Here is a 21613-nt window from a genome sequence, read left to right as displayed (position 1 = left end):
TCTGCGACTCAAAGATCAGCTCCAGCTGACATCCCAGTGCATCATGGGTAAGGCATGATATGCACCTCAGACTGCTCTCTGATCGAGAGGTAGAGGACTGCAGTGGTCTGTGTCTGGGATCAGCAGCAGAACTTTTGTTCCCTTGGTCACTCCAAAGCTGGTGACCACAGGTGAGAGGAGAAACCCACTGCTCGGTGGAGAGCTTGGTCTTCTGGCTCAGCTCTTTCTTCTTCTCGTTCTTGTGACTGATGACATCTCACTTGTAAATAAAGACCTGGAGAGTTGCTGAGCCATACTGAAACCCCTCCCTCCTGAAGAAGCTCTCTCCACTCTGGTCAGGACCCTGTCCTGACTGAGAACCATGGTGTCAGACTCAGAGGTGGTCACCACAGTGCAGACCTCTCCACTCTGACAAAGCAGAGGGTGAGTCTTGTTTCTGCTTCGCTTGTCGTCCCTCAGACACTCGGAGTGGAGCTTCTCTTTGAGCTCCTGCTCGTGCCTCAGTTTCGACCAGAGGGTTCCTCTCTCAGAGACCCAAGTCCCTGTACCTGCTGATGAAAGGACTCAGAATCAGTCCTCTGAGTCCGAGAGGCTTCATTTCCAGCGACTTGTTATTTCCAACTAACGGCGCTGACGGACACCCGCCGCACCAGTAATGGATGCTCAGCCTTTTTACTTGTCAAGCTCCCGCTGAGAGCGGCGAGACGAGTGTTCTTAGAGAGCTTCATCGTCTGTTTACATTGGCGGGACTTTTCCATCAGAGGAAGGCAAGAGCTGGAATTAGCGCAGAGCTTCTTTGACTCCGAAGTGGAAGCAGACTGACACGAACCGTCAGGACTGTCGGCTCCTCTGGCCACTTCCGTTTGTCTTTGGCATAAAGAGCGCCTGGCGCTGCCACCCGGCGGCAGCCGTCAGTCAGCGAGCTGCTCCTGAGCTCTGATGTGTCGACACATCTGTCTGCTGCGGAGGACTGTGAGGGGTGAGGCGCCTGTCTTGACGTCTGCTGGAGTCTGCTTCACCTTTGCTGCTGCCAGGATATGACTCTGCCATTACGGCGTCCACAGGTGCGGAGAGTTTACCGTCAGTCGTGACTGTGGCCTGTAGCTGCAGCTGCCACTCGACTGCTGGAGGGGAGGGAAGTTTAAATAACATTTACAGTCAGACTTTCCTGCCACTTCTGGGGGCCTGTGTGTTTGTACCTGCCTGTGTGTGTGTCCCTGTGTTTGCACTGTGTGGCGTGTGCCTCCAGTTCAGAGCGTTTCAACTTGAGTTCTAAAGCCGCTAACATCGACAACGCTTGGGCTGCTCTGAAGTGAGAACATCCAAGGCTCCTGAGGAAGTGTCACTGGAGGGACCTTGGATGGAAGAAGAACTGTGGCTGACCTTCACGTCACACGTCTAATGTTGCCTCTTTGTGCAACTTGAAGCAGCGCTGCCTTGGTCCTGGCGGACGAGCCTGTGAGCCTGTGTGTGATTACTGCATCCAGCGACGTGTGTGTGTGTGCTACTCCTCGGCTCCTCATCCAAACAGCTTCATTAAAACCAGGGACGTGTTGAGAGGAAGTTTTATGAATGAGATGGAGCCGAGAAATCTCATCTTCAGCTGAATTTACTTTAATGGATCCCACTTTCTGCCTGTGATAAGCAAATTATGGAGCGTTCACACACTCATGTTTGTATCTCTATCTTTTTTGGGACCTCTCATCGCCATAACCCAGCATCCGAACCATCTAAAACACATGGCTAACTTTCACCAGGACTCTGAACAAAACTGAAATCCAGTTATAATGACCCAGTTATTTAAGTTTTAACCCTCAAATGGAGGCTTAACCTTGCGGGGTCTACACAAAGGAATGACGTCCCCACAAAGCAGGAGAAGCAAGTATACACATCTACACACACACTGACAGTGGTGATAAAATGAGCCCAGGTATTGGACCTCTGCGGCGTCTCTGCTGCGGTGAAACAAACCTGCAGGAAACAGCATCTGTCGGCGAGAGACGCATCACACATCTGCATCGTCTGACTGACTGCTGCCCACCGACCATCGCAGGAAGAGTGGATCCCGCTCAGTGGATCGTTGGGGCGATGAGTCATTCGGACGAGTCGCTGCAGCTACCATTGAAAAATGACAAAAACAAGACGTTGAACAAGGAGCAGGGCAAAGATGGCCAACCTGTGAGAGACGTGGGTCTGGAGGACCTGGGGTCACAGGAATTCAGAGTTTTTAGGATGTTTGTTCACAACAGACTCGCCGTCTGAGTCATTGTTGGATTGGAGTTGTGTTGCCTTCCTGTTGGGTCGTTCTCTCCTGTTCCTCCTGTCCCACCATGGAGCCCCCTAGTGGACACTTGTGCCCTGCCAGATCCAAAAGTATGTAACAAGACAATCGATGTTGCTTCTTCAGAAGTGACTTTTTAATGAAGCATTGTGATCCCATTGTGTGAAGGGTTTGTGTGGCCAGCCTCTTCACTCTCCTCTCACTTGCGTTCTATTTTTACATCTAATCAGGCGCGTCTTTGTTCAAACGGCTGCACATGACAAGCGGGGTTTCGCTCCTGCGCTCCAGCCTTTCAAAGCCTGGAGTGCGACGGTGTAACCAAGCGCTCGGCACTTCAGCAGCTCCTCATTAGTCCTGCGTGTTCTCCTCCACTGCAGCGGGACCTTCTGTTGTCTTGTGGAGCTGCTGACATTACAGCGCAAATAAATATTTTCCTGGCAAACACAAAGGAAGGAACTCGACTATTTTCTTCTGCTGACAAGGACTGGGCTCCGCCGGGTCGATCCTCAACACACAGAATCCCCAAATTCTTCCTGTGCGGGAGAGAGTCGCTCAAATCAGCTCAACCATCCGAGATCAGAGCGCTCACATGAATGACTCCACTGTTGCTGCGCATGTGTGCGCGTGTGTGTGTGTGTCACGAAGAGTCTGCATCAGAGAAAACACTTTTATCTCGACTTCAAAACGCCAAATTGAAGGCGTTTGCAGCACAAACACGGCAGCGTGGAGCAGGTTGGAGAGTTGGAGCTGAAGTGAGTGAGCTCCCAAGCTTGTGGGTTCACTAACAGTCCAATTTGTCTTGGTGTAGTCGTCCTGACAAGCGCGTAGCAACCAGAGGCCAGTCGGAGAGAAGCCAGTCTGGACCTTGTTAGTCTCCGTCTGAGGCCTGAGTCCGGCAGACTGCTGACCGTCCCGGGGGCCCACATCTTAACACTGTCCACCTTCACCTACCAGACGTCATGTGCATTTGTGGACAACGTTTCGCAACCATTCCAATTAGACTTTTTCCAATTGATTCAGAAACGTTTCATTTATTCTTCTATTTGTTTTTCTCTCATATCAATTATGATCATTCATTTCTATGACCTTTTTCCATTGTAATTTGCTGTTTATACTTTGGATATATTTATACTTTGAATCCTTCTTCTTGTTAATTACCCCTCCACCTGCCCTTGTTTTGTTGTGCTTTTGGTGACATTGTTTTTTACAATGTTCTTTTTTCTGATTTGTTTATTCAGATAATTGAGATTACATATATATATATATATATATATATAATTTTCCTACTGAATTTGAATTTGAGTTGGCCTCCTCTATGAGCCCGTCCTCGGTTGTGTCTGACGGGTCGCCTCTGCAGGGCGTGTCTTCACTTGAGAGTCTGGAATGTGTGGCATTGATGTCGTGTGGGTGTCTATGTGGCTCTCATTCGGACGCTCGGCCTCAGAGAAGCTGAGAGTTTTCCTGGAATCCTCCTCGTCTGATGAAGCCCCCTCAGATGAGCTGCCGGATCCAGAGTTCAGACTTCCGTCTCTCCCCTGAGTTTCCTATTCAGGTCGGATGAGCCCTCGCCTCCGTCCCCCTCCTTTCAAGCGGTAGCCGGCGTGGCGATAAAACCTGCCACACTTTACATTCTCCCGGCGCTTCACACTTCTATCCCTCCGAGGATCAGCAGCAAATGCAGTTTGTTGCCGTCGGTGCTCTGATACACGCTGGCTGTAATTGAATGGTTAGGAAGGACATTATCGAAGGAGATTTTTGTCGGCATATCCTCCGCCTCCATGACCTCGACAGCCGAGCGGCAGCGACGCATCTTGATCTGCCAACAGCTTCTGGATTCGACGGGAGGAAGCTGGATTAGTTCAGGCTCTGCAGTCAGGAAGCAGGTGAGGGAGGAGTGTTCCCAACAGCTGTTGACCTGCAGGAATGATCCACTACAATCTGACCGTCAGAAGGTGGCGCTCACACCAGAGACGGCGGCGCCAGAAAACAGTCAAGTGTCATGGTCACAGGGGCCAGCAGCGCCTCTGCTCCACTGCCGCTGGATGGGAGTCCACATGACCAGAAGACAGGAAGTGATGTCATGATGGAGGCGGTTCTGGGTGCGGACCACTGATAGAGTCAGAGCAGCAGTGAGTCTGAGTAGATCAAACCTTGATCTCAGCGGGGCCTCATTAAAGCTTCAGTGAGCGCTCAGGGAGGAATCTGATTCTGATCACGGTTGGCGCCGCGCCTTCAAAGAGATCCGCCATGTTCCTCAGATCCTTCCACTTCATTAGAGACTCCGACAAACAAAGGGCGACACGTGATCGCAGAAACACGAGTCTGCCGAATCTACTGAGAGGTGCGGGTCACCTCAGCAGGTCCGAGTGCACGGCCCTGCTCTCAGAACTGGGTCTCCATCACCTGGACTGACAGCCATCTGAGGAGGGAGAGCGACGCCGCTGACGGGAGCCCCATGACTCGCCGCTCCGCTCTCAGAAGCAGTCGCGCAGACTGATGATGTCATCCAGAGTGGACAGCAACTTACAGCCAGAGGTGAAGTGTAGTCATGACCTTTGTGAGTCCTCTGCAAACCGCCGAGCTAAACTAACAGCGGTTTGTTTATGTGAAGCTAACAGAGTCGCTTCCTGTTGAAGACCCGCCGATCGATCTCTCAGTCTTCTCAGCCTACGCCACGTTATTGCTCCGCGCCGCTCACCTGCCAGCCGGCGCTTCTCTATTAATCCTCCATTTGCTGGCGCCCAGGGAGAGATTTAGTCGGACAATTGAGAGCTCATCAGGCCGACTCTCCGGCGATGAGAAGTGAAGCTGGGCTTTAGCAGGTGAGGCGGTTCAGGGATCGCTGCCAGAGCAAGAGGAGCGAGAGAGGAGACGAGGTTAAAGAAGGAATTTGAGCGGACGCCACCACACTTTCCTGTAATTGGAGGTGCCGCCACCTTCCTGCGGCGCCCGCCGGACCCCGTCTTTCATTAGTGCCGGGATTTCATGCCTTCAGAAGCAGAACAAATTGAGTCTGTGTTTCTGTTGCGCCGTCACTGGTTACATAAGAGACGGATTAAAAAGCATTTTTCGGTGCGCGGCGCGTGTTACATCAGCCGCTCATTGTTCTGATGTCTGATCAAACTAGCGGACGCAGGGAAGTGCCTGGCGGAGCGTGACGGCACTGACCTCTTACACAAGTAATCAACACCAGAGCAACGTCTCATTACTCCTGGAACTCGGTGACGCAGAGCCAAAGCGTTGCACGCTGCCAACAGGAAGCGCCCTCTGCTGGCCGACCACTTGATACTAGTTATCTAACTTCCAACCGGCCGGGCCTGTGAGAGCGCGACACTGCTGGGTACCACGCTGGTTCTTCTACTTCGCGATTCTTCTACTTCTTCGTCCTCCGCACCCCCACTGGGTTTTGGGGTGCTACCTGCTTCCCATCATCTCCTACAGTGCAGTTGCTTTGGGTTGCAAGCATTTTAGGTTTGGAACATAAGGTTCCGCTGTCGTAATGTATTAAGATGTTTACCATCACTGAAATCACAGAGTAAAAGTGATTTAACGCTCCATTCAGTGATTCACCAAAGCACTTCATGATCAGGGAACAACACTTCATCTTGCCACACTCTCGTCTTCCTTTTCCCATTGGATCAACCTCAGCTGGAGACTTCTCCCGAGATCATCTCTGCATCTGAGTCCTTTCGCTTCCGTCCCCCCGGCCCTTGGAACGTAGCTCTCCAACCTCAGCTCCAAACACTATCCAGAGGGAGCATCGCACCTCAGCCGGGATCGAACTTGTCCGCAGCTTTGTCACGTGTGCGTCATCAGTGAGACGTGCCAGTACGATTCTGTCCCGTCCTGTATTCACGGAACAGGAGCAGCTCCTCCATGTTATTGAGCAAATGGAAATAAGGCTTGTGTGGGTCTGCCTTCCTGACTCAGGGGTTCAGTGAGAAGGACAGAGCTCCCAACAACCCTGGGAGGGATCTGGGCCTCGATAGCTTCATCTTTGACTCTCTCTAAGCCACACATGATGATGGGCTCTCAACCCTCAAACCTCTCTGTCTCTCTGCAGATGTTCTCCTGCTGACGCTGGCTGACCATCAGAAGTTCATGGTCCGAACAGTGACCGCCGGTCAGAGTGTGGTGCTGACATGTGACATATCAGGCCAGGCCAAACCGCCCATCCTCTGGCGCCGGAACCACCAGTACCTGAACAACCTGGACCTGGAGGACATCAAGGTAAGTCCTGCTCAGACCTTCATGTGCGAGAGCGGCCGATAGTCTCTTGGACCTGCTGAGCATGATTTGGGTTGTCGGCCTTGAAGAAACGAGATTTCCTCGATCTGGTTTCACAACCAGAACTCACCAGTCTCTGGTAGTCTTCTTGGGTTGGTGCCGTAGTTGAGACCCAAGATGGGCTCTGGTTGGACCCGTGGTTGGAGGCTGTTAGCAGCAATTGTTAGCAGCTGATGCTAATGGTGTTTTAGCGACAGCTGTCTGCAGTTTTTTCTTAATGCCGATTGTTGGTACATGTTTTTGGTTGACATTGTTCACGGCAGTTATTAATTCTGTCGTTTTCAGGGGCTTTTGTTAGCTGCTAGCATCTGTTGCTAGCAGCGGCAGCTGCGTGGCTCTCCCTCCTGATCAGCTGGGAGGTCTTCCTCTTCACATCAGGACCCGCTCCGTCTGACAGGATGAAAGCCACGCAGGTCCGTCTGGGGCCCGGAGCCCTGCTTACATAACCGAGGAGTCTTTGACGGAGTGGTAGAATCAGGTCTCCCCTCCAGAGTCCGGCCCCTTCGGTATCCCCCCCTTCATCTGCGTCTTTGTCAGCTACCCCTCGTCCCTCCGCCTCCGACGCGGCGGATTACTGTCAGAGCCGCAGCACAAAGCCAGCGGAGGAATCAAATCTGCCGCTGATCTGAGCAGCTGCCAGACTCTCTGGAACACGATGAGAGACGTTGACGAAATCATCAGAAATCTGCAGTTGTGGGAGGACGCGTGTGAGAAAACATCAAAAGTGTCTTTACCAAGAGACGAAAACAAACAGATCTGAGAGATGTTGAGTCGAAAGTTGGAGTCCAACTCGTTCAACCGACTTGCCACTCAGGAAAACCTGAGGCTTGATTCCAAACTCAGTCTCTGTTGGACATTGAAGACAGGTAGAGGTGTGACGAGTCACAAGTCTGCTAAGTTGTCGTGAACCTTCTTGGCTGGCTGCAGTGATGTTGCAGTTTACGGTTGCTCCTCAGCGTTAGCATGTTAGCGTGCACATGCACATGGTCGTGTTATTCTGTCATGTGGCTGTTAGCATCATACGTTTGGGAATCCATTTGAAGACACAAAAATCCTCCAGAAAGATGAAGCCCTTAGATGAGCGAGTCACGCGCTTCGTCACCCTCGAGTCTTCAGCCTCATTAGCAGACGAGGGTCGCCAGCCGGTCAGACTCGGATTAATCCAGATTTAGTTCCGGAGTTCACAGTCAATCCCTGAGATCCGGGCGCCTCTGTGGACTGGATCTGGTCCCAGCCAGATTGACTTCTTGTCCCAGTCATGAAGCAGTGCTTGGTGGTTGGCATGTTTTGTGAGGGTCTGCTCTGACGGAGCGAGAAGAGCAGCGCCTGGGAGCGTCGTAGATGGAGAGATGGAGGGATGCATGTTTGTTGTTTCCACTGCCAGGAGGTCTAGTGCCCTGTGTGGGCCCCACTGGAGCTGAGGATGATCTCTGAAGATCTGCTCATGTCACTTGGACTCTCCAGTGGTTTGGCTCATTATTAGGTGACAATGACTCGATGATTCCGGCTCCACCATTTAAGCGCCGGTTCACGAGTCAAGCCCGAACACGGCTGGGCATGTTCTGGCCTGCAGGAAAACCGAGTCTCATTAGGGAAGTGCAGTTGCTGATGAAAGATGGCCGCCGGTCCAGTTCTCCTCGCGGCAGTCCGGCCCGGCAGCTCGGGGGCTTCTCTCGCCCGCTCGCTCGCTGATGGGCAGTTATTCTGCTGTTTGTTTTGCTTCACTCACCGCCGCCACAGCAATCACATCAGCGCATGAATTAATCATGTTGCCGTGCACCGACTGGCCGATGCAGTCCTGCTTTAATTGCTGCTTTTGTTTGGCGGCTAATGGGCCACCTGAGGGTTTCCCGGCAACACGAGCTCGTGTGTGAGGGCTGGTCTGCCCGGAACACGCCAGACATGGAGGCCCACTTCTGGTTCCTCGGAATAAAAGTCACGTCCGTGCATGTTTGTCACGACTCACTGCCCAGAACTGCCCAGTCCAGTTCAGATGGATGGTTATGTGAAGCAGGTAGAACACTGAAGAACCAGCTCATTGTCTGACCTTTGACCTTGCCAGCTGGGAGTCCTCCGTGGCATTCATTCGTCAGATGGTGCAACGAGACACTGGACATGCTAGTGGTGAAGTGTGGTTGAGATCTGGCATGTTCTGGCCTCGCCACACGTTTTTCCATCACCTCCATCACTTCATCCCTCTCATCACCCTCATCACCTCCGTCACTTCTTCACCTCCGTCACTTCTTCACTTCATTACCTTCATCATCTCCATCACCTCCATCCCATCATCACCTTCATCACCTCCTTCGCGCCATCACCTTCATCACCTCCGTCACTTCTTCACTTCATTACCTTCATCATCTCCATCACCTCCATCACATCATCACCTTCATCACCTGCGTCGCGTCATCACCTTCATCACCTCCGTCACTTCTTCACCTTCATCACCTCCACCCCCCTCATCACCTCCGTCACTTCATCACCTTCATCACCTCCACCCCCCTCATCACCTCCGTCACTTCATCAGCTTCATCACCTCCACCCTCTCATCACCCCATCACTTCATTACCTTCATCACCTACATCACCTCTGTCACTTCATCACCTCCACCCTCTCATCACCCCATCACTTCATTACCTTCATCACCTTCATCACCTTCATCATCTCCATCACCTTCATCACCTCCACCCTCTCATCACCTCCATCGCCAAATTACCATCATCACTTCTATACCTGCATCACCTCCATGAAAAAACAAGTGAAAACGTGGGGGTGGATGTTTGTCATTTCCTGACCATGTTTCCTGCAACTTCTCTCGTCCAGGATTTCGGAGATGACAGCTCCCTCTACATCACCAAGGTGACGACAGCACACGCGGGCAACTACACGTGTCACGCCGACGGCTACGACCAACTGTTCCAGACTCACAGTCTGCAGGTGGATGGTAAGAAGCTCTCATGTGTCACCTGAGCTGTTGAGGTGGACCACAGTGAGGTGACTTTGTGGAAGTTGATTTTTCTGGTTTTAATTGAGGGAAGAGAAGCGGTGGTGTCACACTGAGTGAGGAGGTGAGGCTGGAGTCCAGTAGCTTTAATGACTTCCCTGCTGCGTGTGTGTGAGGGAGAAGGTGAGAGGTGAGCAGGTCCAGTGTGTGTGAAAAGTCTAACCAACGAAAACTGCCCAAACTCAAGTGTCAATGAACCTCCACTACAGTGTGTCATTAGTGAGTCTCAGTGGAGGGATCGGTTAATGACTACGAACGCACACACACACACACCAGAGTTTGTGCAAACTTGCTTCATTAGTCTGCTGACTTGTAATTGACACTGAAACCCTGACGAGTCATGTCGAATCTCAGGCGAGCTGCAATGGTTTTTCTCTGAGTGAAACGGCTGAGGAGTCACAGTCAGATATGGTGAGAAATATGAAGGGCAGAGGAATCAGAGATGCTGACTCAGAAGTCAGAGTTGACCAGACAATTCAGGCATGACTCGGACAGGGCGAGTGGCTCGGTGGCCCCGTCGTCCTGCAGCCCGACAGTCATTCCACTGTGTGTGCTGCTGTGACTCTGCAGTCTGACTGTTTAGCTGCTGCCTCGTCGCCCCGGCCAGTTTCACCACGGGAATCGATGGCGCTGCAGCTAATTTGTCGTCCGGCTCTGACGCTCTGCAGCCGCTCGGGCAAGTCGAATCGTTGAAGGTTAGACAGACAACGATTCTCTCCAGGAAAAACCTGTGAGGCTGCTGCACAGACGATGCGTTCAAGAGCAGTCTAGGCAGTGAACGATGTGAAGAGTCAGATCTGACTCTTATTTTTGTCCCAAAAGTTGGTGGTCAGAGCCATCTGTGGTCAGTTGACCAGGGTCACAGATGCTTACAGGTTTAGCGGACACCTCCGCTGCGCTAATCCCATCACCACCGTGTGCAAGGTCACTGGAGATCACATGACCTGTAATCCTCTTTAGGATAAGTCAGCTGATGCCCTCACACTCACACATTTGTATCAAGTCTTGACAAACCAGCTCCTTGTGAGGGCATTTCTGCCTGTCCTCACAAGGTGTAGAGGGTTAAAACCTCAGTAAAAGTAGTTTATTATAACTGGGTTCCACTTTGGTTCAGAGTCCTGGTTCAGGTTAGCCATGTGTTTTGGAAGGTTAGGTTTATGGGGGAGAGGCTGGGGAAAGGGTTGTGCAATGGTAGGTCCCCACAAACCTGTGTGTGTCTATCTCTGCTGCAGCAGTGATTGATGAGCCGCTCCACTGCTCTGATGGAGCCGTCAGACCTTCCTCTCAAACCTCTCACAAACCCATCGCAGCAACCTTTTTTTCTGAAATCTCTCTGGAGTCAAAACTTGGCTATGACTCTGGAGGCACAGGACAAGTGGATCGATGAGAGGTTCTGACTCGGTGTGACAGGCCGGGGCTGACGTTCATGTGAGACATCACCTGGTGCTGGAGTCTGGCCTCTCGTGTCCACACTCGAGATCCTCGCTGACTCTGGGTCGGTAGTGAGGAGCATATGAGCTGTTTTGTCTCTGTTTCGGTAGCACCCACTGGTCAGTGGAAAGTTGAGTTGTCTTTCTGGACCCCCACGTTCCTCTGTGACCCCTGGGCTGCTGAACCAGTGGTTCAGAGCGGGTGGGGGTGAACAGTTGGGTGAAATTATTTGTGGGCGCGATTCTTCTTTTCCTCCAGCCCAGTTGAAGGCAGGGTTTTCTCATTCTGACTTCAGTATGGTCACTGATTTTCCTATGACCGGTGACTTGACTTCAGACTTGGTGACATCTTCAGTGTCTGTCCGCTGCTCTCCCAGACGTGTCGTCAGTTCAGTTCGCACTCGTCTCCTCGCTGTGTCGTGAACGTGCTCCAACGGTGCGTCTGAGGATTTGGACCCGAAGGGTTGGGGTTCGATGCGGCAGCAATGTAGTTCCTTTGTTGTTGGGAAAATCTACTTTCTGTCGGCTTATCTGCTCCAGGACAAAAGGTGAGGCCAGTCGAAGACCAGGCCGCATCGATCCTGTCTGAGCTTCACACACACACTGAAGACTGTGTGTGTGAAGCTCATGATCGTTGAGCATTGATGGAGTGGTGAAAGCCTCTTTGGCTTCCTCTGTCACAGAACTTCTCTTGCTGCTTCTCTTCTTTCTGAAGTTTATTATCTGTTCATTCTTTCTCAGACTTCCTCAGCTTCATCAGCACTTGAACTCCAGTGAAAACTTTCTTTCTTGTGAAGTTCCATTGCTGTTTTTGTCGCCAGTATTTCTGTGTCGATCAAGCCCATTGTGGCTTACATGGCCAGTTCAGGGCAGCATCAGCCGTCAGTCAAACCTCTAGCCTTTGACCTTCAACGCTTGTTTCCTTCACATCTTCTTTTCTCTTCTCAAGTCTGCCTGACTGCAGCTTAGTGGTCAGTTTGTGATGGACCTGGTGAAGATGATTTAGATGGTGATGTCACACTGAAGCTGGAATCTCCAGAGGTTGAACGTGTGCAGTCTGACGTAGTCGCCTGTCGAGCTTCTGTGCTTTTTGGGTCACACATCTGGAATCTGGAATTTCCGAGGTTGTCTCCTCCTCACCGCCTCTGTCTTCTCCCTCAGTCCCGCCTGTGATCCGGGTCCACCCAGAGAGCCAGGCCCGCGAGCCAGGGGTCACCGCCAGCCTGCGCTGCCACGCCGATGGGGTGCCACGCCCCGAGCTGTCCTGGCTGAAGAATGGCGTGGACATCACCAGCAAACTGTCCAAACAGCTGACCCTGCAAGGTAGGACCGGAGCGGTGTGTGTGGGGGAGACTCCGGCCTCTCATCATCCTCTGCCTCCTTCCAGCTAATGGAAGTGAAGTGCACATCAGCAATGTGCACTTCGAGGACACGGGCGCCTACACGTGCATTGCCAGCAGCGAGGCAGGCGTGGACGAGGACATCTCCTCGCTCTTCGTGGAAGACTCCGCACGCAAGACCCGTGAGTGGAATCTTTGATGAGGGCCTCTCACACATGAATCATTCACTCCTTCACCCCCACCCTCACCCCTGAGTGCGGTGCCGGTCCGTCCTGGTGATCCAAACGTCACGGCTGATCAAACACGTTTGAGTTGTCAGCACGTTACTGCGGTCTTCCCCATCGTCCTAGGAAAGTGACTCTGTGACAGTAATTACTCCAGCAAACTGGACCGGGACCACAGCACCGGCGCCTTTCTGACACCAGCGGTGTGAGACTGGGGCGAGCGAGTGAGCGAGCCGCAGAGTAATTAAACACAACCTTTTCCACAAATGTCAGAATCTGTCTGCAGCAGCTGCTCGCCTCTTTCCCCTCGCCAATGACACTCCAGCGCCCAGCACGGGTCAGGAGAAGCACCACACGCTCTCCACAGCTCTTCATCCGTGGGCTGCCGAGACATTCCTGAGCTGGTATCTGCAGCAATGGTTCTTCATCAATCATGAAGCTCTGCACTGAGTCTCTGCTGGACAAATGAGCTGCTCACATGAACTGGCTGAAGTTCGTCCATCCATCCATCCATCCATCCATCCTCTTACTGGGGGATCCCCAGATGCTCTCAGAAGAAGTCTCATATCTCCGCCTGGTCCTGGGTCGACCCCCTCGGTCTCCTCCCTGCTGGCCGTGCCACCTCCAAAGGTAGACGTCCACTGGGTAACCTCCAGGGTCAGGATCACGATGGATCGGTAAATAGAGGGTTTTACCTTTTACTGGGTGAAGTCGGTTTGGATTTCATCACTGTGCTGTCCTGATGTAATGGTTGAGTGTCCAGTGTGTGACACTTCTTTCTTTCTCACTGTCCTCACATTCATAACTAAGGTGTTTCTAAGGTTGATGTTCTTTCTTTCTTCTGCTGTTTTGAGTCGCGCTCGGCGACGCACCCGTGATCAGTCTAGTCCAGGTCCAGTCTTTGAGGATCTGGAGCATCAGAGACTGAAATGTTGCCTCAGCAGAAGAAGCTTTTCTCGTGTTCCGACCTGGTGTGTCACCGCGGCTGCTCCTCGTCTCATGGGGCAGAATTGATAAGGAGAGGAAGTTGCAGTGGGAAGTGCTCAGTAAACATGTCAGCAGCGGCAGTTGTGTGTTTTCATTCCCACCGCTCCTGTCGCTTCCTCCTGCGCAGACTAGTCCCACAACTCCTGGCTCTGAAAATCACTCCAAACTTTCAAACTCAGAAGTTTTCCTGTCGTTGAAGTGCAGCTTCTCGTGTTGCCATGGAAACACTTGGCTTCCTGAGTCCAGCGCCGCCTGTGCTGGGTCTGGTGCTGGTTCTTGTTTGAGCTGAGGGAACGAAGAATTGGAAACATTTGATTTCATCATGACACACGCACACAAAAGCTACACAAAAGTTGGCGACACAACTTCAGCCTGGAGCTGGTGAGTCACGTGTCCACGTCTGAGCCCCTTCATTAATGCAGTAATTATTCGGTTTGCTCAGGTCTGAGTGGGCGACGCACAACAGCGGTTCAGCCGCACCACGTCTCTCCAGCTGCTGTTCCAACAGTGCAATCATTACAAGCAGCGACGTGAAGGTTGGCGGGTTTATTTCGGACCACGTTTGAGAGGTCTTGCCTGTGATAGGCTGAAACATTATGACCACTGAGGAGTGAACGGCTAGAAAGTCCTCAGAAGTCACGTGACGTCACAGAAGTGTCACACTATAATAAGAGGAAAACCACACAATTCTGTGAACGTGACTGACAGCTGTAAAACTGTGGGAATGTTGGGTAAAAACTAATTTCCTTTCAAAACTGAGTCTAGAAGAAAAAAAAAAGACGAAACCTTTGTGAGAAAAACTCTTCCTGAAGCCACAAAGCAAGTCCTCGGGAGCATTGGGAATAAATCGACAAACTTTGGCGGAAAAGTAACATTTAAAGCAGTGTGCTGGGAAGACGCTGTTTTCCGTCAATCATTTTGGCAGCTGTCATGTGACCCTTGAACAGAGACGAGTTGGGAAGAGTCGTGGTGACAAACCAACCTCAGCGAGCCGCAGCAGCCGCGTGGTCTCTCCCAGTCCGAGAGTAGAGATGAGCCGAGCAGCGAGACGATCAAACAGAAGACAAAATGAGACGCTCGGAGAACGGAGCCTCATTTTCTGCTGAAGAATTCAGCGGCGAGCAACTTTAAGGTCAAAGCGTTTTCCTCCGCGGGCGCCGCTCAGAAGTGAGTCAGGCTTTTCATTCCGCCTCACATCTGTTGTTGGAGAAAACCTCAGCGTGGCAGATCTGGTGGCTGTCGGCGGCCGGCGAGGCCTCATCAATCTACCGTCGGCTGCTGAGCCCGAGAAGTCGCCTGACCTTCAGCGTGACGATGATTCCCTCCGAGCCGTCTAGCGCTGTCGCCGCCGCTTCACCTGAGCGCTGACAATCTCAAGAGGGTGTTTGCTCTGTGGCTCGTCTCACGTTCTGTAAACCGTGTGATTTATCCCACGTCATGTGACCCACGTCCCAGCAGAGTTAGGGGGCACTCTCTCTCCTCTGACATTTAGTCAGGGTCCATGTCAGGGAAGACTACAGCAGCATTGAACTTTGACCTTCCTGTACTTTACACAAATGATCAATATTCAATATTTGAATAATGACGATCAAAATGGTTATTTTTGCTCTTCTATTTGAATATCCATGTCTAAACCCTGAACAGGCATGAGAAAGTGGTCGTAATGTTATGGCTGACTGGAATCCTCAACATCTCTCCACGACGCCTGCAAACTTGTGTTTGTGGATGACTCACAACAAAGATGTGTTAGGTAACGCGTGACCTCCCGCGACCCCTGCAGGAACAAGGAGCCCAGCAGTGGGCCGCTCGCTTGGTTGCGCAACACATTCTCCTCCCGCTCACTCTGGCTCACTCTCAGACTCAAAGCTCCGGGACGGTGTGGGACCAGCGTTTGGGAGTGTGTTTCTCCTCAGCCTGAGAGTCTATCATCCTCGTCCATAGCACATCACAGGGGCTTGGCCCGCTCCGATCAATGCTGGAGCGATCGGCCATCAATCACACGTCCTGCCCCGAGATGAAAACTCCCCTTCGCTTCATCTGAAATCAGAGCCCTCGCCTGCTGTATCGACGATCTCTCGGTCGCCCACTCTGTGCCCACGTTCTCCTGAACCTTCTGTTCCAAACTGCTGGTTTCACATCCACGGCTGAGGAGCGAAGGTCCAAGCCGAGAGGAGGAGCGGCGGCTCGTTTCCTCACTCACAGGAGTCACGACAGGTGAATCACTTCACCGTTTGCTGGAGGGAGACTTACTCAAGTGGACGATGGAGTCCACTCTTCAGTTATGGTGAAGACAGAGCTGAGCCAGAAGGCAAAGCTCTCCACTGACCGGTGGATTTCTCCGCTCATCTGTGGTCACCAGTGACCCAGAGAACTAGAGTTTCTCTGTCTGGAGAGTCAGCCAGCAGAGAGACAGCTGCCAGGTTGTCTCCTGGACTCGTGAAGTGTTGAGCTGGGAGGAGGCCCCGGGGCAGACCAGGGAGACGTCAGTGCGATGATGTCTCTCTGAATCTCTGTGCTTCAGCTGCTGCCCCTGCGACCTGTCGGGCCAATATAGACTCCTCTCCACGACTGCAGCTTCATCTTGTTGGAGATGATTGCTGTGAGCCACCTGCACCGCACTCTTCAGTGGCTCCTCAGAGATGTATTCTCAACATGCACAGCATCGAGCAGCAGAGTTGTCTTCGGCATCTCAGCCGGCTGTCAGACAGCATCCGACACGGCAACAACAACAGCAGCGCTTCTACCGCCCCAGCTCAGCTGCCTGCGGTGTCGGCGGCCGCGGCTGACCACCGAGCTTCACGCTGGAGGCTTTGGCAGCGGATGTTAGAATCCTCAGGAAACTTTAAAGCAGAGCAGCTGTCTCCTCGCTCACCTCGACAGCTAAATTGGCAGGAATAAAGCTGAAGTGAAGAAAAGCTGCTCTGAGTGTGAACGTGAGTCGAGTGGATTTCACACCAAGAAGCAAAATAGAGAAGATTTATTTTGAGTGTGGGAAAGATGCGGCGGCATGTGGAGCAGCAGGTGAGGGATCCGGAGCTGAAACTGATCCTGGGATCCTGGGCCGGCGCTGCCAGACCAGTGACCCTGACCTCGCCTGGGTCTGCAGAGAGGCCTTGCATCATCCTCAGCCAGGTGTTTGCAGGACACCATGAGGGATGCAAGATGATCAGACACGAGTCTCACGAGTGTCTCCTGCTCACCTTCAGCTCTTCCTCCTGTGTGGAGTCAAGCCCTCTGGAACTCAACGGCATGGTTATCAGTCCTGAATCCCTCCATGATCGTCAAGTCTCTCTGCGACGGTCGCAGCACTGGAGGTTCTCCTCCACTCCTCATGGTCTCCTGACTCGACGTCGACTCCGCAGCTGTTTGGCATTTGTTTGCATTGCCACCACAATATTCCTCCACATTATGCAGTCGAAGCTCTGCCGGCACCACGGGCTGTTTGGGCTGGCGCCGCGTAAACAAATTGACTTTGTGCAGCCGAGCTGAGGGGCAGGAGCGACTGCTGGAGTGAGCGGCCGCTGAGCTCAGGCAGCGCCGCTGGAAACACAGTTATTAGCTGCAGAGAGGAAGCAGGCACCGGCAGAGTCCAGACGGACAGTGAAGCTGATGTATGGACCCTGCAGCTCCGGCCCACTTCCTGCCCAGTGATGAATGGCAACAATCCACTGGACGATTGGAAGTCCAGCAGCAGAGGATCTAAGGCTGGGTCAGCTGACTGGCAGCATGGTGGAGGAGGGGTCAGAGCTGCAGCCTGACTGCAACAGAGTCTCAGGTCCCATCCTTCAGTGAGGCAGCTTCACCTCTGGCTTCTACATGGATTCAAGCTAATTCAAGCTGATCTCACTCAACGTTGCTTCTGCTGTCCCTAGTGTGTCTCCCTCTTTGATGAGGAGGACATGTCATGTGATCATGCTTCACCACTCCATGATTCTCCAAACATGGAGGTGTTGTGCCCGTGACTGCAGTATAAGTGTGAGTCGTGAATGTAGCCATAAGCACGGTGAACCTCGCAATCTCACCACACGAGGCTCCAGAAACAATTTGTTGGACGTCTGGACACGGACTGTACCAGCTGATTTGGGTCTGGGTTCAAGCTTGGTATGAGTCCTTCAGGTGACGCGGTCACGCAGCTGATTCAGGGTCGTCCTGCAGCGCGGCACCAGCTCTGCTCTCTGGTCCTTCACTCTATCACGGTGTGTAAATGGTTTGCAGGAGGAGCATTAGAAAGACTTGACAAAGCACTTTTGAAAGATTACGGCGAGCTAACGACTCGGCCGGGTCTCATCCTCTGCCGGCAGATTAGAATCAGAAGCGCCGCAGCAGATTGGTTTGTCGCCTGAAAGACGGGAACAATGAGGGAGAAGGTCGCCGCTGAACTTTGCTGCGTCACATGCATGAGGAATCGCTCCATAATGGATTACCCTCCTCCACACTGCCACGGTTTGCTCTCACTGCCGGAGTCGGAGCGCCTGCAGGTTCTACCAGACGAACCCAGTTGGAGACTTGTTCTCCAGTGAGGGGACGGAAGGAGGGAGGGAGAAACACCATGATTCTCTCACGGTGAAAGGTGTGATGAAAGAGTTGTGATGAGAGACGTTATAGAGAGAAGAAGAAATGGAATAGTGAAACCCACACGCCAAGTGTTTCCAGTGTTCCTCCATCGAATCATGGTCGGGCAGAGTTCCAGTGTCTCTCTGTCGTGGTGGGCTTCACCCATCCTCAGTGAACTTTGTGTGTCCCGTCTGGAGAGTCGATGGTTCTGAAGACCTGAAGACTGTCTGTCTTCTTCCGTCCCCCCCATCCCCCACTACATAAACTTTCATGACTTTCATCTTCCAAGAATCATAAAGCCTTTTATGACTCTCTGTTTGTCACCTTCACTCCATTCCCCTGCGTTTGGTCCCAAATCGTTTCCGGGCCGAGACTCTATCGATTGTTTGCTCTTGTGGAAGTGGAGGAGACGTTTCCCATCAACGTCTGGAGAGTGTTTGTCTCACAACAACAGTGATATTGATTCTTGCATGAGTTTTCACCCCCGCCTCTCTCTCTCTCTCTCTCTCTCTCTCTCTCTCTCTCTCTCTCTCTCTCTCTCTCTCTCTCTCTCTCTCTGTCTCTCTCTCTCTTCCGCTCAGTGGCCAACATCCTGTGGCGAGAGGAAGGTACGAATCACCCCGACATGTTAACCAAGTGAGAGATGGCGTCATGTGACGGGTGTCCCCCTCTCCTTCAGGTCTCGGCATCGGGAACATGTTCTACATCTTCTATGAGGACGGAATCAAGGTGATCCACCCGGTGGCCTGTGAGATCCAGCGCCACATCAAACCCAGCGAGAAGCTTCTGGCACTGCAGGTCAGTGGTTAGCAACCATGAAGGTCGACTCCATTCATCATGAGAACGTGTGAGACCTTCATGTTTCCAGAGTCACTGATGATAGAGGTCACCTGGAGGTCACGCCGTGTCCCTCACTCCTCACGGATCCGTGTGACTGATCATGATCACTGTCTGCGCCTCAGAGTCTCTCCTTTGCTCTTCTTGTTCAAATGTTTGCTGCTTCTCCGGCCTGAGTCTCAGACACGTCCCTCCTCTCCGTGGACTCTTTACTCTCAGTGTCCCCAGATGAATCGCTAATCGTCGGCAGCTCTGATGGATGTGTGGAGTTGTGCGATGAGCTCATCCGCTGCTCGTCCCTGAGCTCCTGCCGTGTGGACCGCCGCCTAGCCTAAACGTGCCATAATCAGGCCGCCGTCCTCTGGGAGGCGCCGCTGTGAGAAGATATCAATCACCGTCACCAACTGTGGAGCAGGGGGTGGGGCTTATGGTGGTGATGGAGTCATTCTCTGCTGTCAGTGCTGTCAATCCCATCTAGAACCAGCAGATTATTGGGCGCAGAACCAGGTTCACACAGGGCTATTTGGTTCAAGGACACGTGTGTGTTTGATCCAGCTCATGTGTTCATCACAGCCTCCCTCAGATGCTGCATCAGTGCCGGAACACACCGGCCTCTTCACCTCACAGCACCTCTCGTTCATGCAAAGCTGATTCTACATTTTTCATGAACCGCGTCTGACAGCCGGTCATAATGTAATGGCAAATCAATGCAAAATGCCCTTGAAAAAGGCAGCAGCAGTTTTGAGTGAGAAAACGCAGCCTGCTGTTTCCACCTGCTTCCAGATGGACCCACACGGTCCAGAGCCCGGACGAGAGTCTGATCATTTCTGGGTTCATGTCGCTGGACGCTGCAATGCTGCGGCTGAAGTGAAGCACTGAGTGAGACGCACAATCGAACGCTGACGCACGTGAGAGCTGTGATGTGTCACATGACTCAGGAGAGGTCGCCGCGGTGGGTGGCGTCGTGTGGAACTCTCGTTCGTGAATTAACAATCCGTTAATCGAGGAACTCAGCCGGAGCTGTGAGTCACACTCCAGAGTGAGAGTGACCAGGTGTCACACACACATTCTGAAGGCAGAAAACGTGACTGAGTCACTTCAGAGTGACCTGAACTTTCCGTGTCCGTCTGTGCTTCAATGAGGAAATGGGTCACTGGCGACCTGGAACCAGGAGGGGCTCCAGTTCACTCTGAGACGACCTCAGTGTGGTTCCTGACCCGCAGACAGGGAAGACAAACGGCTGTCAAGGGCTTCAGATGGAGTGTTGCTGCGGCGCCCTCTGGCCCTGGATGGAGTCCATATATATTCCCCTCCCTCTCCTGGTCTGACTCCAGGCAGCCAAACTGTCACCGGATCTGCCCAGCAGTAAATATCTGGGAGGCGAAGCTCCCTGTGTGGGCCTGTAAATCGTCTGGACCTTCATCACTCTGGTGGAGTTGAGAGGCCAGCGGCTGGAGGGGAAGGACAGAGAGGTGCTGGCTGAGACCACAGAGCCGCATCTGTAGGAGTCAGTCTTGCATGAGATCGGTGACTTCTCATTGTGACTGAGAATCGCATCAGTTCTGACTCTGGAACATCTCGAGTCTAACGTCGCTGAGTGAAGAGAAGACTCCTGACCTTCAGGTGGATGATGTAACCTTGACTGGTCGGGGCATCATGATGGGCACCAGCTCTGATGAAGATGTTCCTCCTGAGTGGTGGCTTTGTCTATGTTGCAGGAGGAGGTGTGTCCGTTGTCGCTGATAGATAAAGTCCAGAAGTGCACGTGGTCGTCAGCCGTCAACGTCCAGGACAAGTTCATCTATGTGACTCAGCCGACGTTGGACCGCGTCCTGGTGGTGGACATCCAGTCGCAGAAGGCCGTGCAGGTACAAAGTCAAACTGACCTGTGGTCCTCTTGACGCTGTGGATTCCCAAAGAAACACTCCGCATCCTAGCAACCGCTGCCTCTCAGATCTGTGTTCCTCACCTGGCCCTTGTTTTTCACGAGTATTCTGGTGTCCTGCAGACGGTCCGCACCGACCCATATCCTGTCAAGCTCCACTACGACAGGTCACATGACCAGGTCTGGCTGCTCAGCTGGGGCGATGCCCAGAAGAACTACCCCACCCTGCAGGTGAGGTCTCACTTCCTGCTGTGAGAGAGAGAGAGAGAGACTCTGTCTTTATAAGAGGATTTGTTTTCATATTGATTATGAATTTCTCTGTATACATTTGTATCTGTTGTCATTGAAATCGCGTTATGAGTCATGTTCTTCTGATGTACAGCCGTGTTGAATTCTTGGTTTAAATATACATCCAACAGACTGGTGACGTAACAATTCAAAATTTATACAAAGATTATTTTCATTGCAACTAGGATTTTTTTCCCTGAAACACAGAAAAGTGTGTGTGACTCTCCTGTGGTCTTCACCTGCTCCAGGTCATCACCCAGGCCAGCGGCCGAGTGTCTCATCACACCGTCCACACGCAGGCGATTGGCCACCGCTTCGACAGAGTGGACGACTTCTTCATTCCCGAGTCCAACCTCGTCGCCGACCACGTCAGGTCAGCGACTCGTGCAGGACATGTTCCTCCTTCATCTTCCTAACACCGTCCCCTTTCATGCTGAGAGGTGACCCACTGGTTCTACATCGTCGTGGAAACGGAGGGAGCGAGGGGTTGCAGCAC

The 21613-nt window shown here is 52.5% G+C and overlaps 1 protein-coding gene across 2 annotated transcripts in view; it reads left to right on the top strand.

The window, feature by feature from the left end:
• The window catches only part of fstl5 (follistatin-like 5), a 60219-nt gene that overhangs the window by 35220 nt on the left and 3386 nt on the right, over nt 1–21613 (top strand). The window contains exons 7-15 of one of the 2 annotated variants that reach the window (XM_053878614.1): nt 6345–6511; nt 9392–9512; nt 12164–12325; nt 12390–12524; nt 18689–18715; nt 18787–18905; nt 20663–20812; nt 20953–21060; nt 21366–21490. In XM_053878614.1, the coding sequence (XP_053734589.1) occupies nt 6345–6511; nt 9392–9512; nt 12164–12325; nt 12390–12524; nt 18689–18715; nt 18787–18905; nt 20663–20812; nt 20953–21060; nt 21366–21490 (1114 nt within the window). The remainder of the gene's footprint in view (nt 1–6344; nt 6512–9391; nt 9513–12163; nt 12326–12389; nt 12525–18688; nt 18716–18786; nt 18906–20662; nt 20813–20952; nt 21061–21365; nt 21491–21613) is intronic. The other variant, XM_053878616.1, reaches the window with a different exon arrangement.

This window comes from Synchiropus splendidus, chromosome 11, assembly GCF_027744825.2.
Source record: "Synchiropus splendidus isolate RoL2022-P1 chromosome 11, RoL_Sspl_1.0, whole genome shotgun sequence".
NCBI classification, from domain to species: Eukaryota; Metazoa; Chordata; class Actinopteri; order Syngnathiformes; family Callionymidae; genus Synchiropus; species Synchiropus splendidus.
The sequence above is the reverse complement of the archived record's forward strand: the minus strand, read 5'-3'. Positions and strand labels throughout refer to the sequence as shown.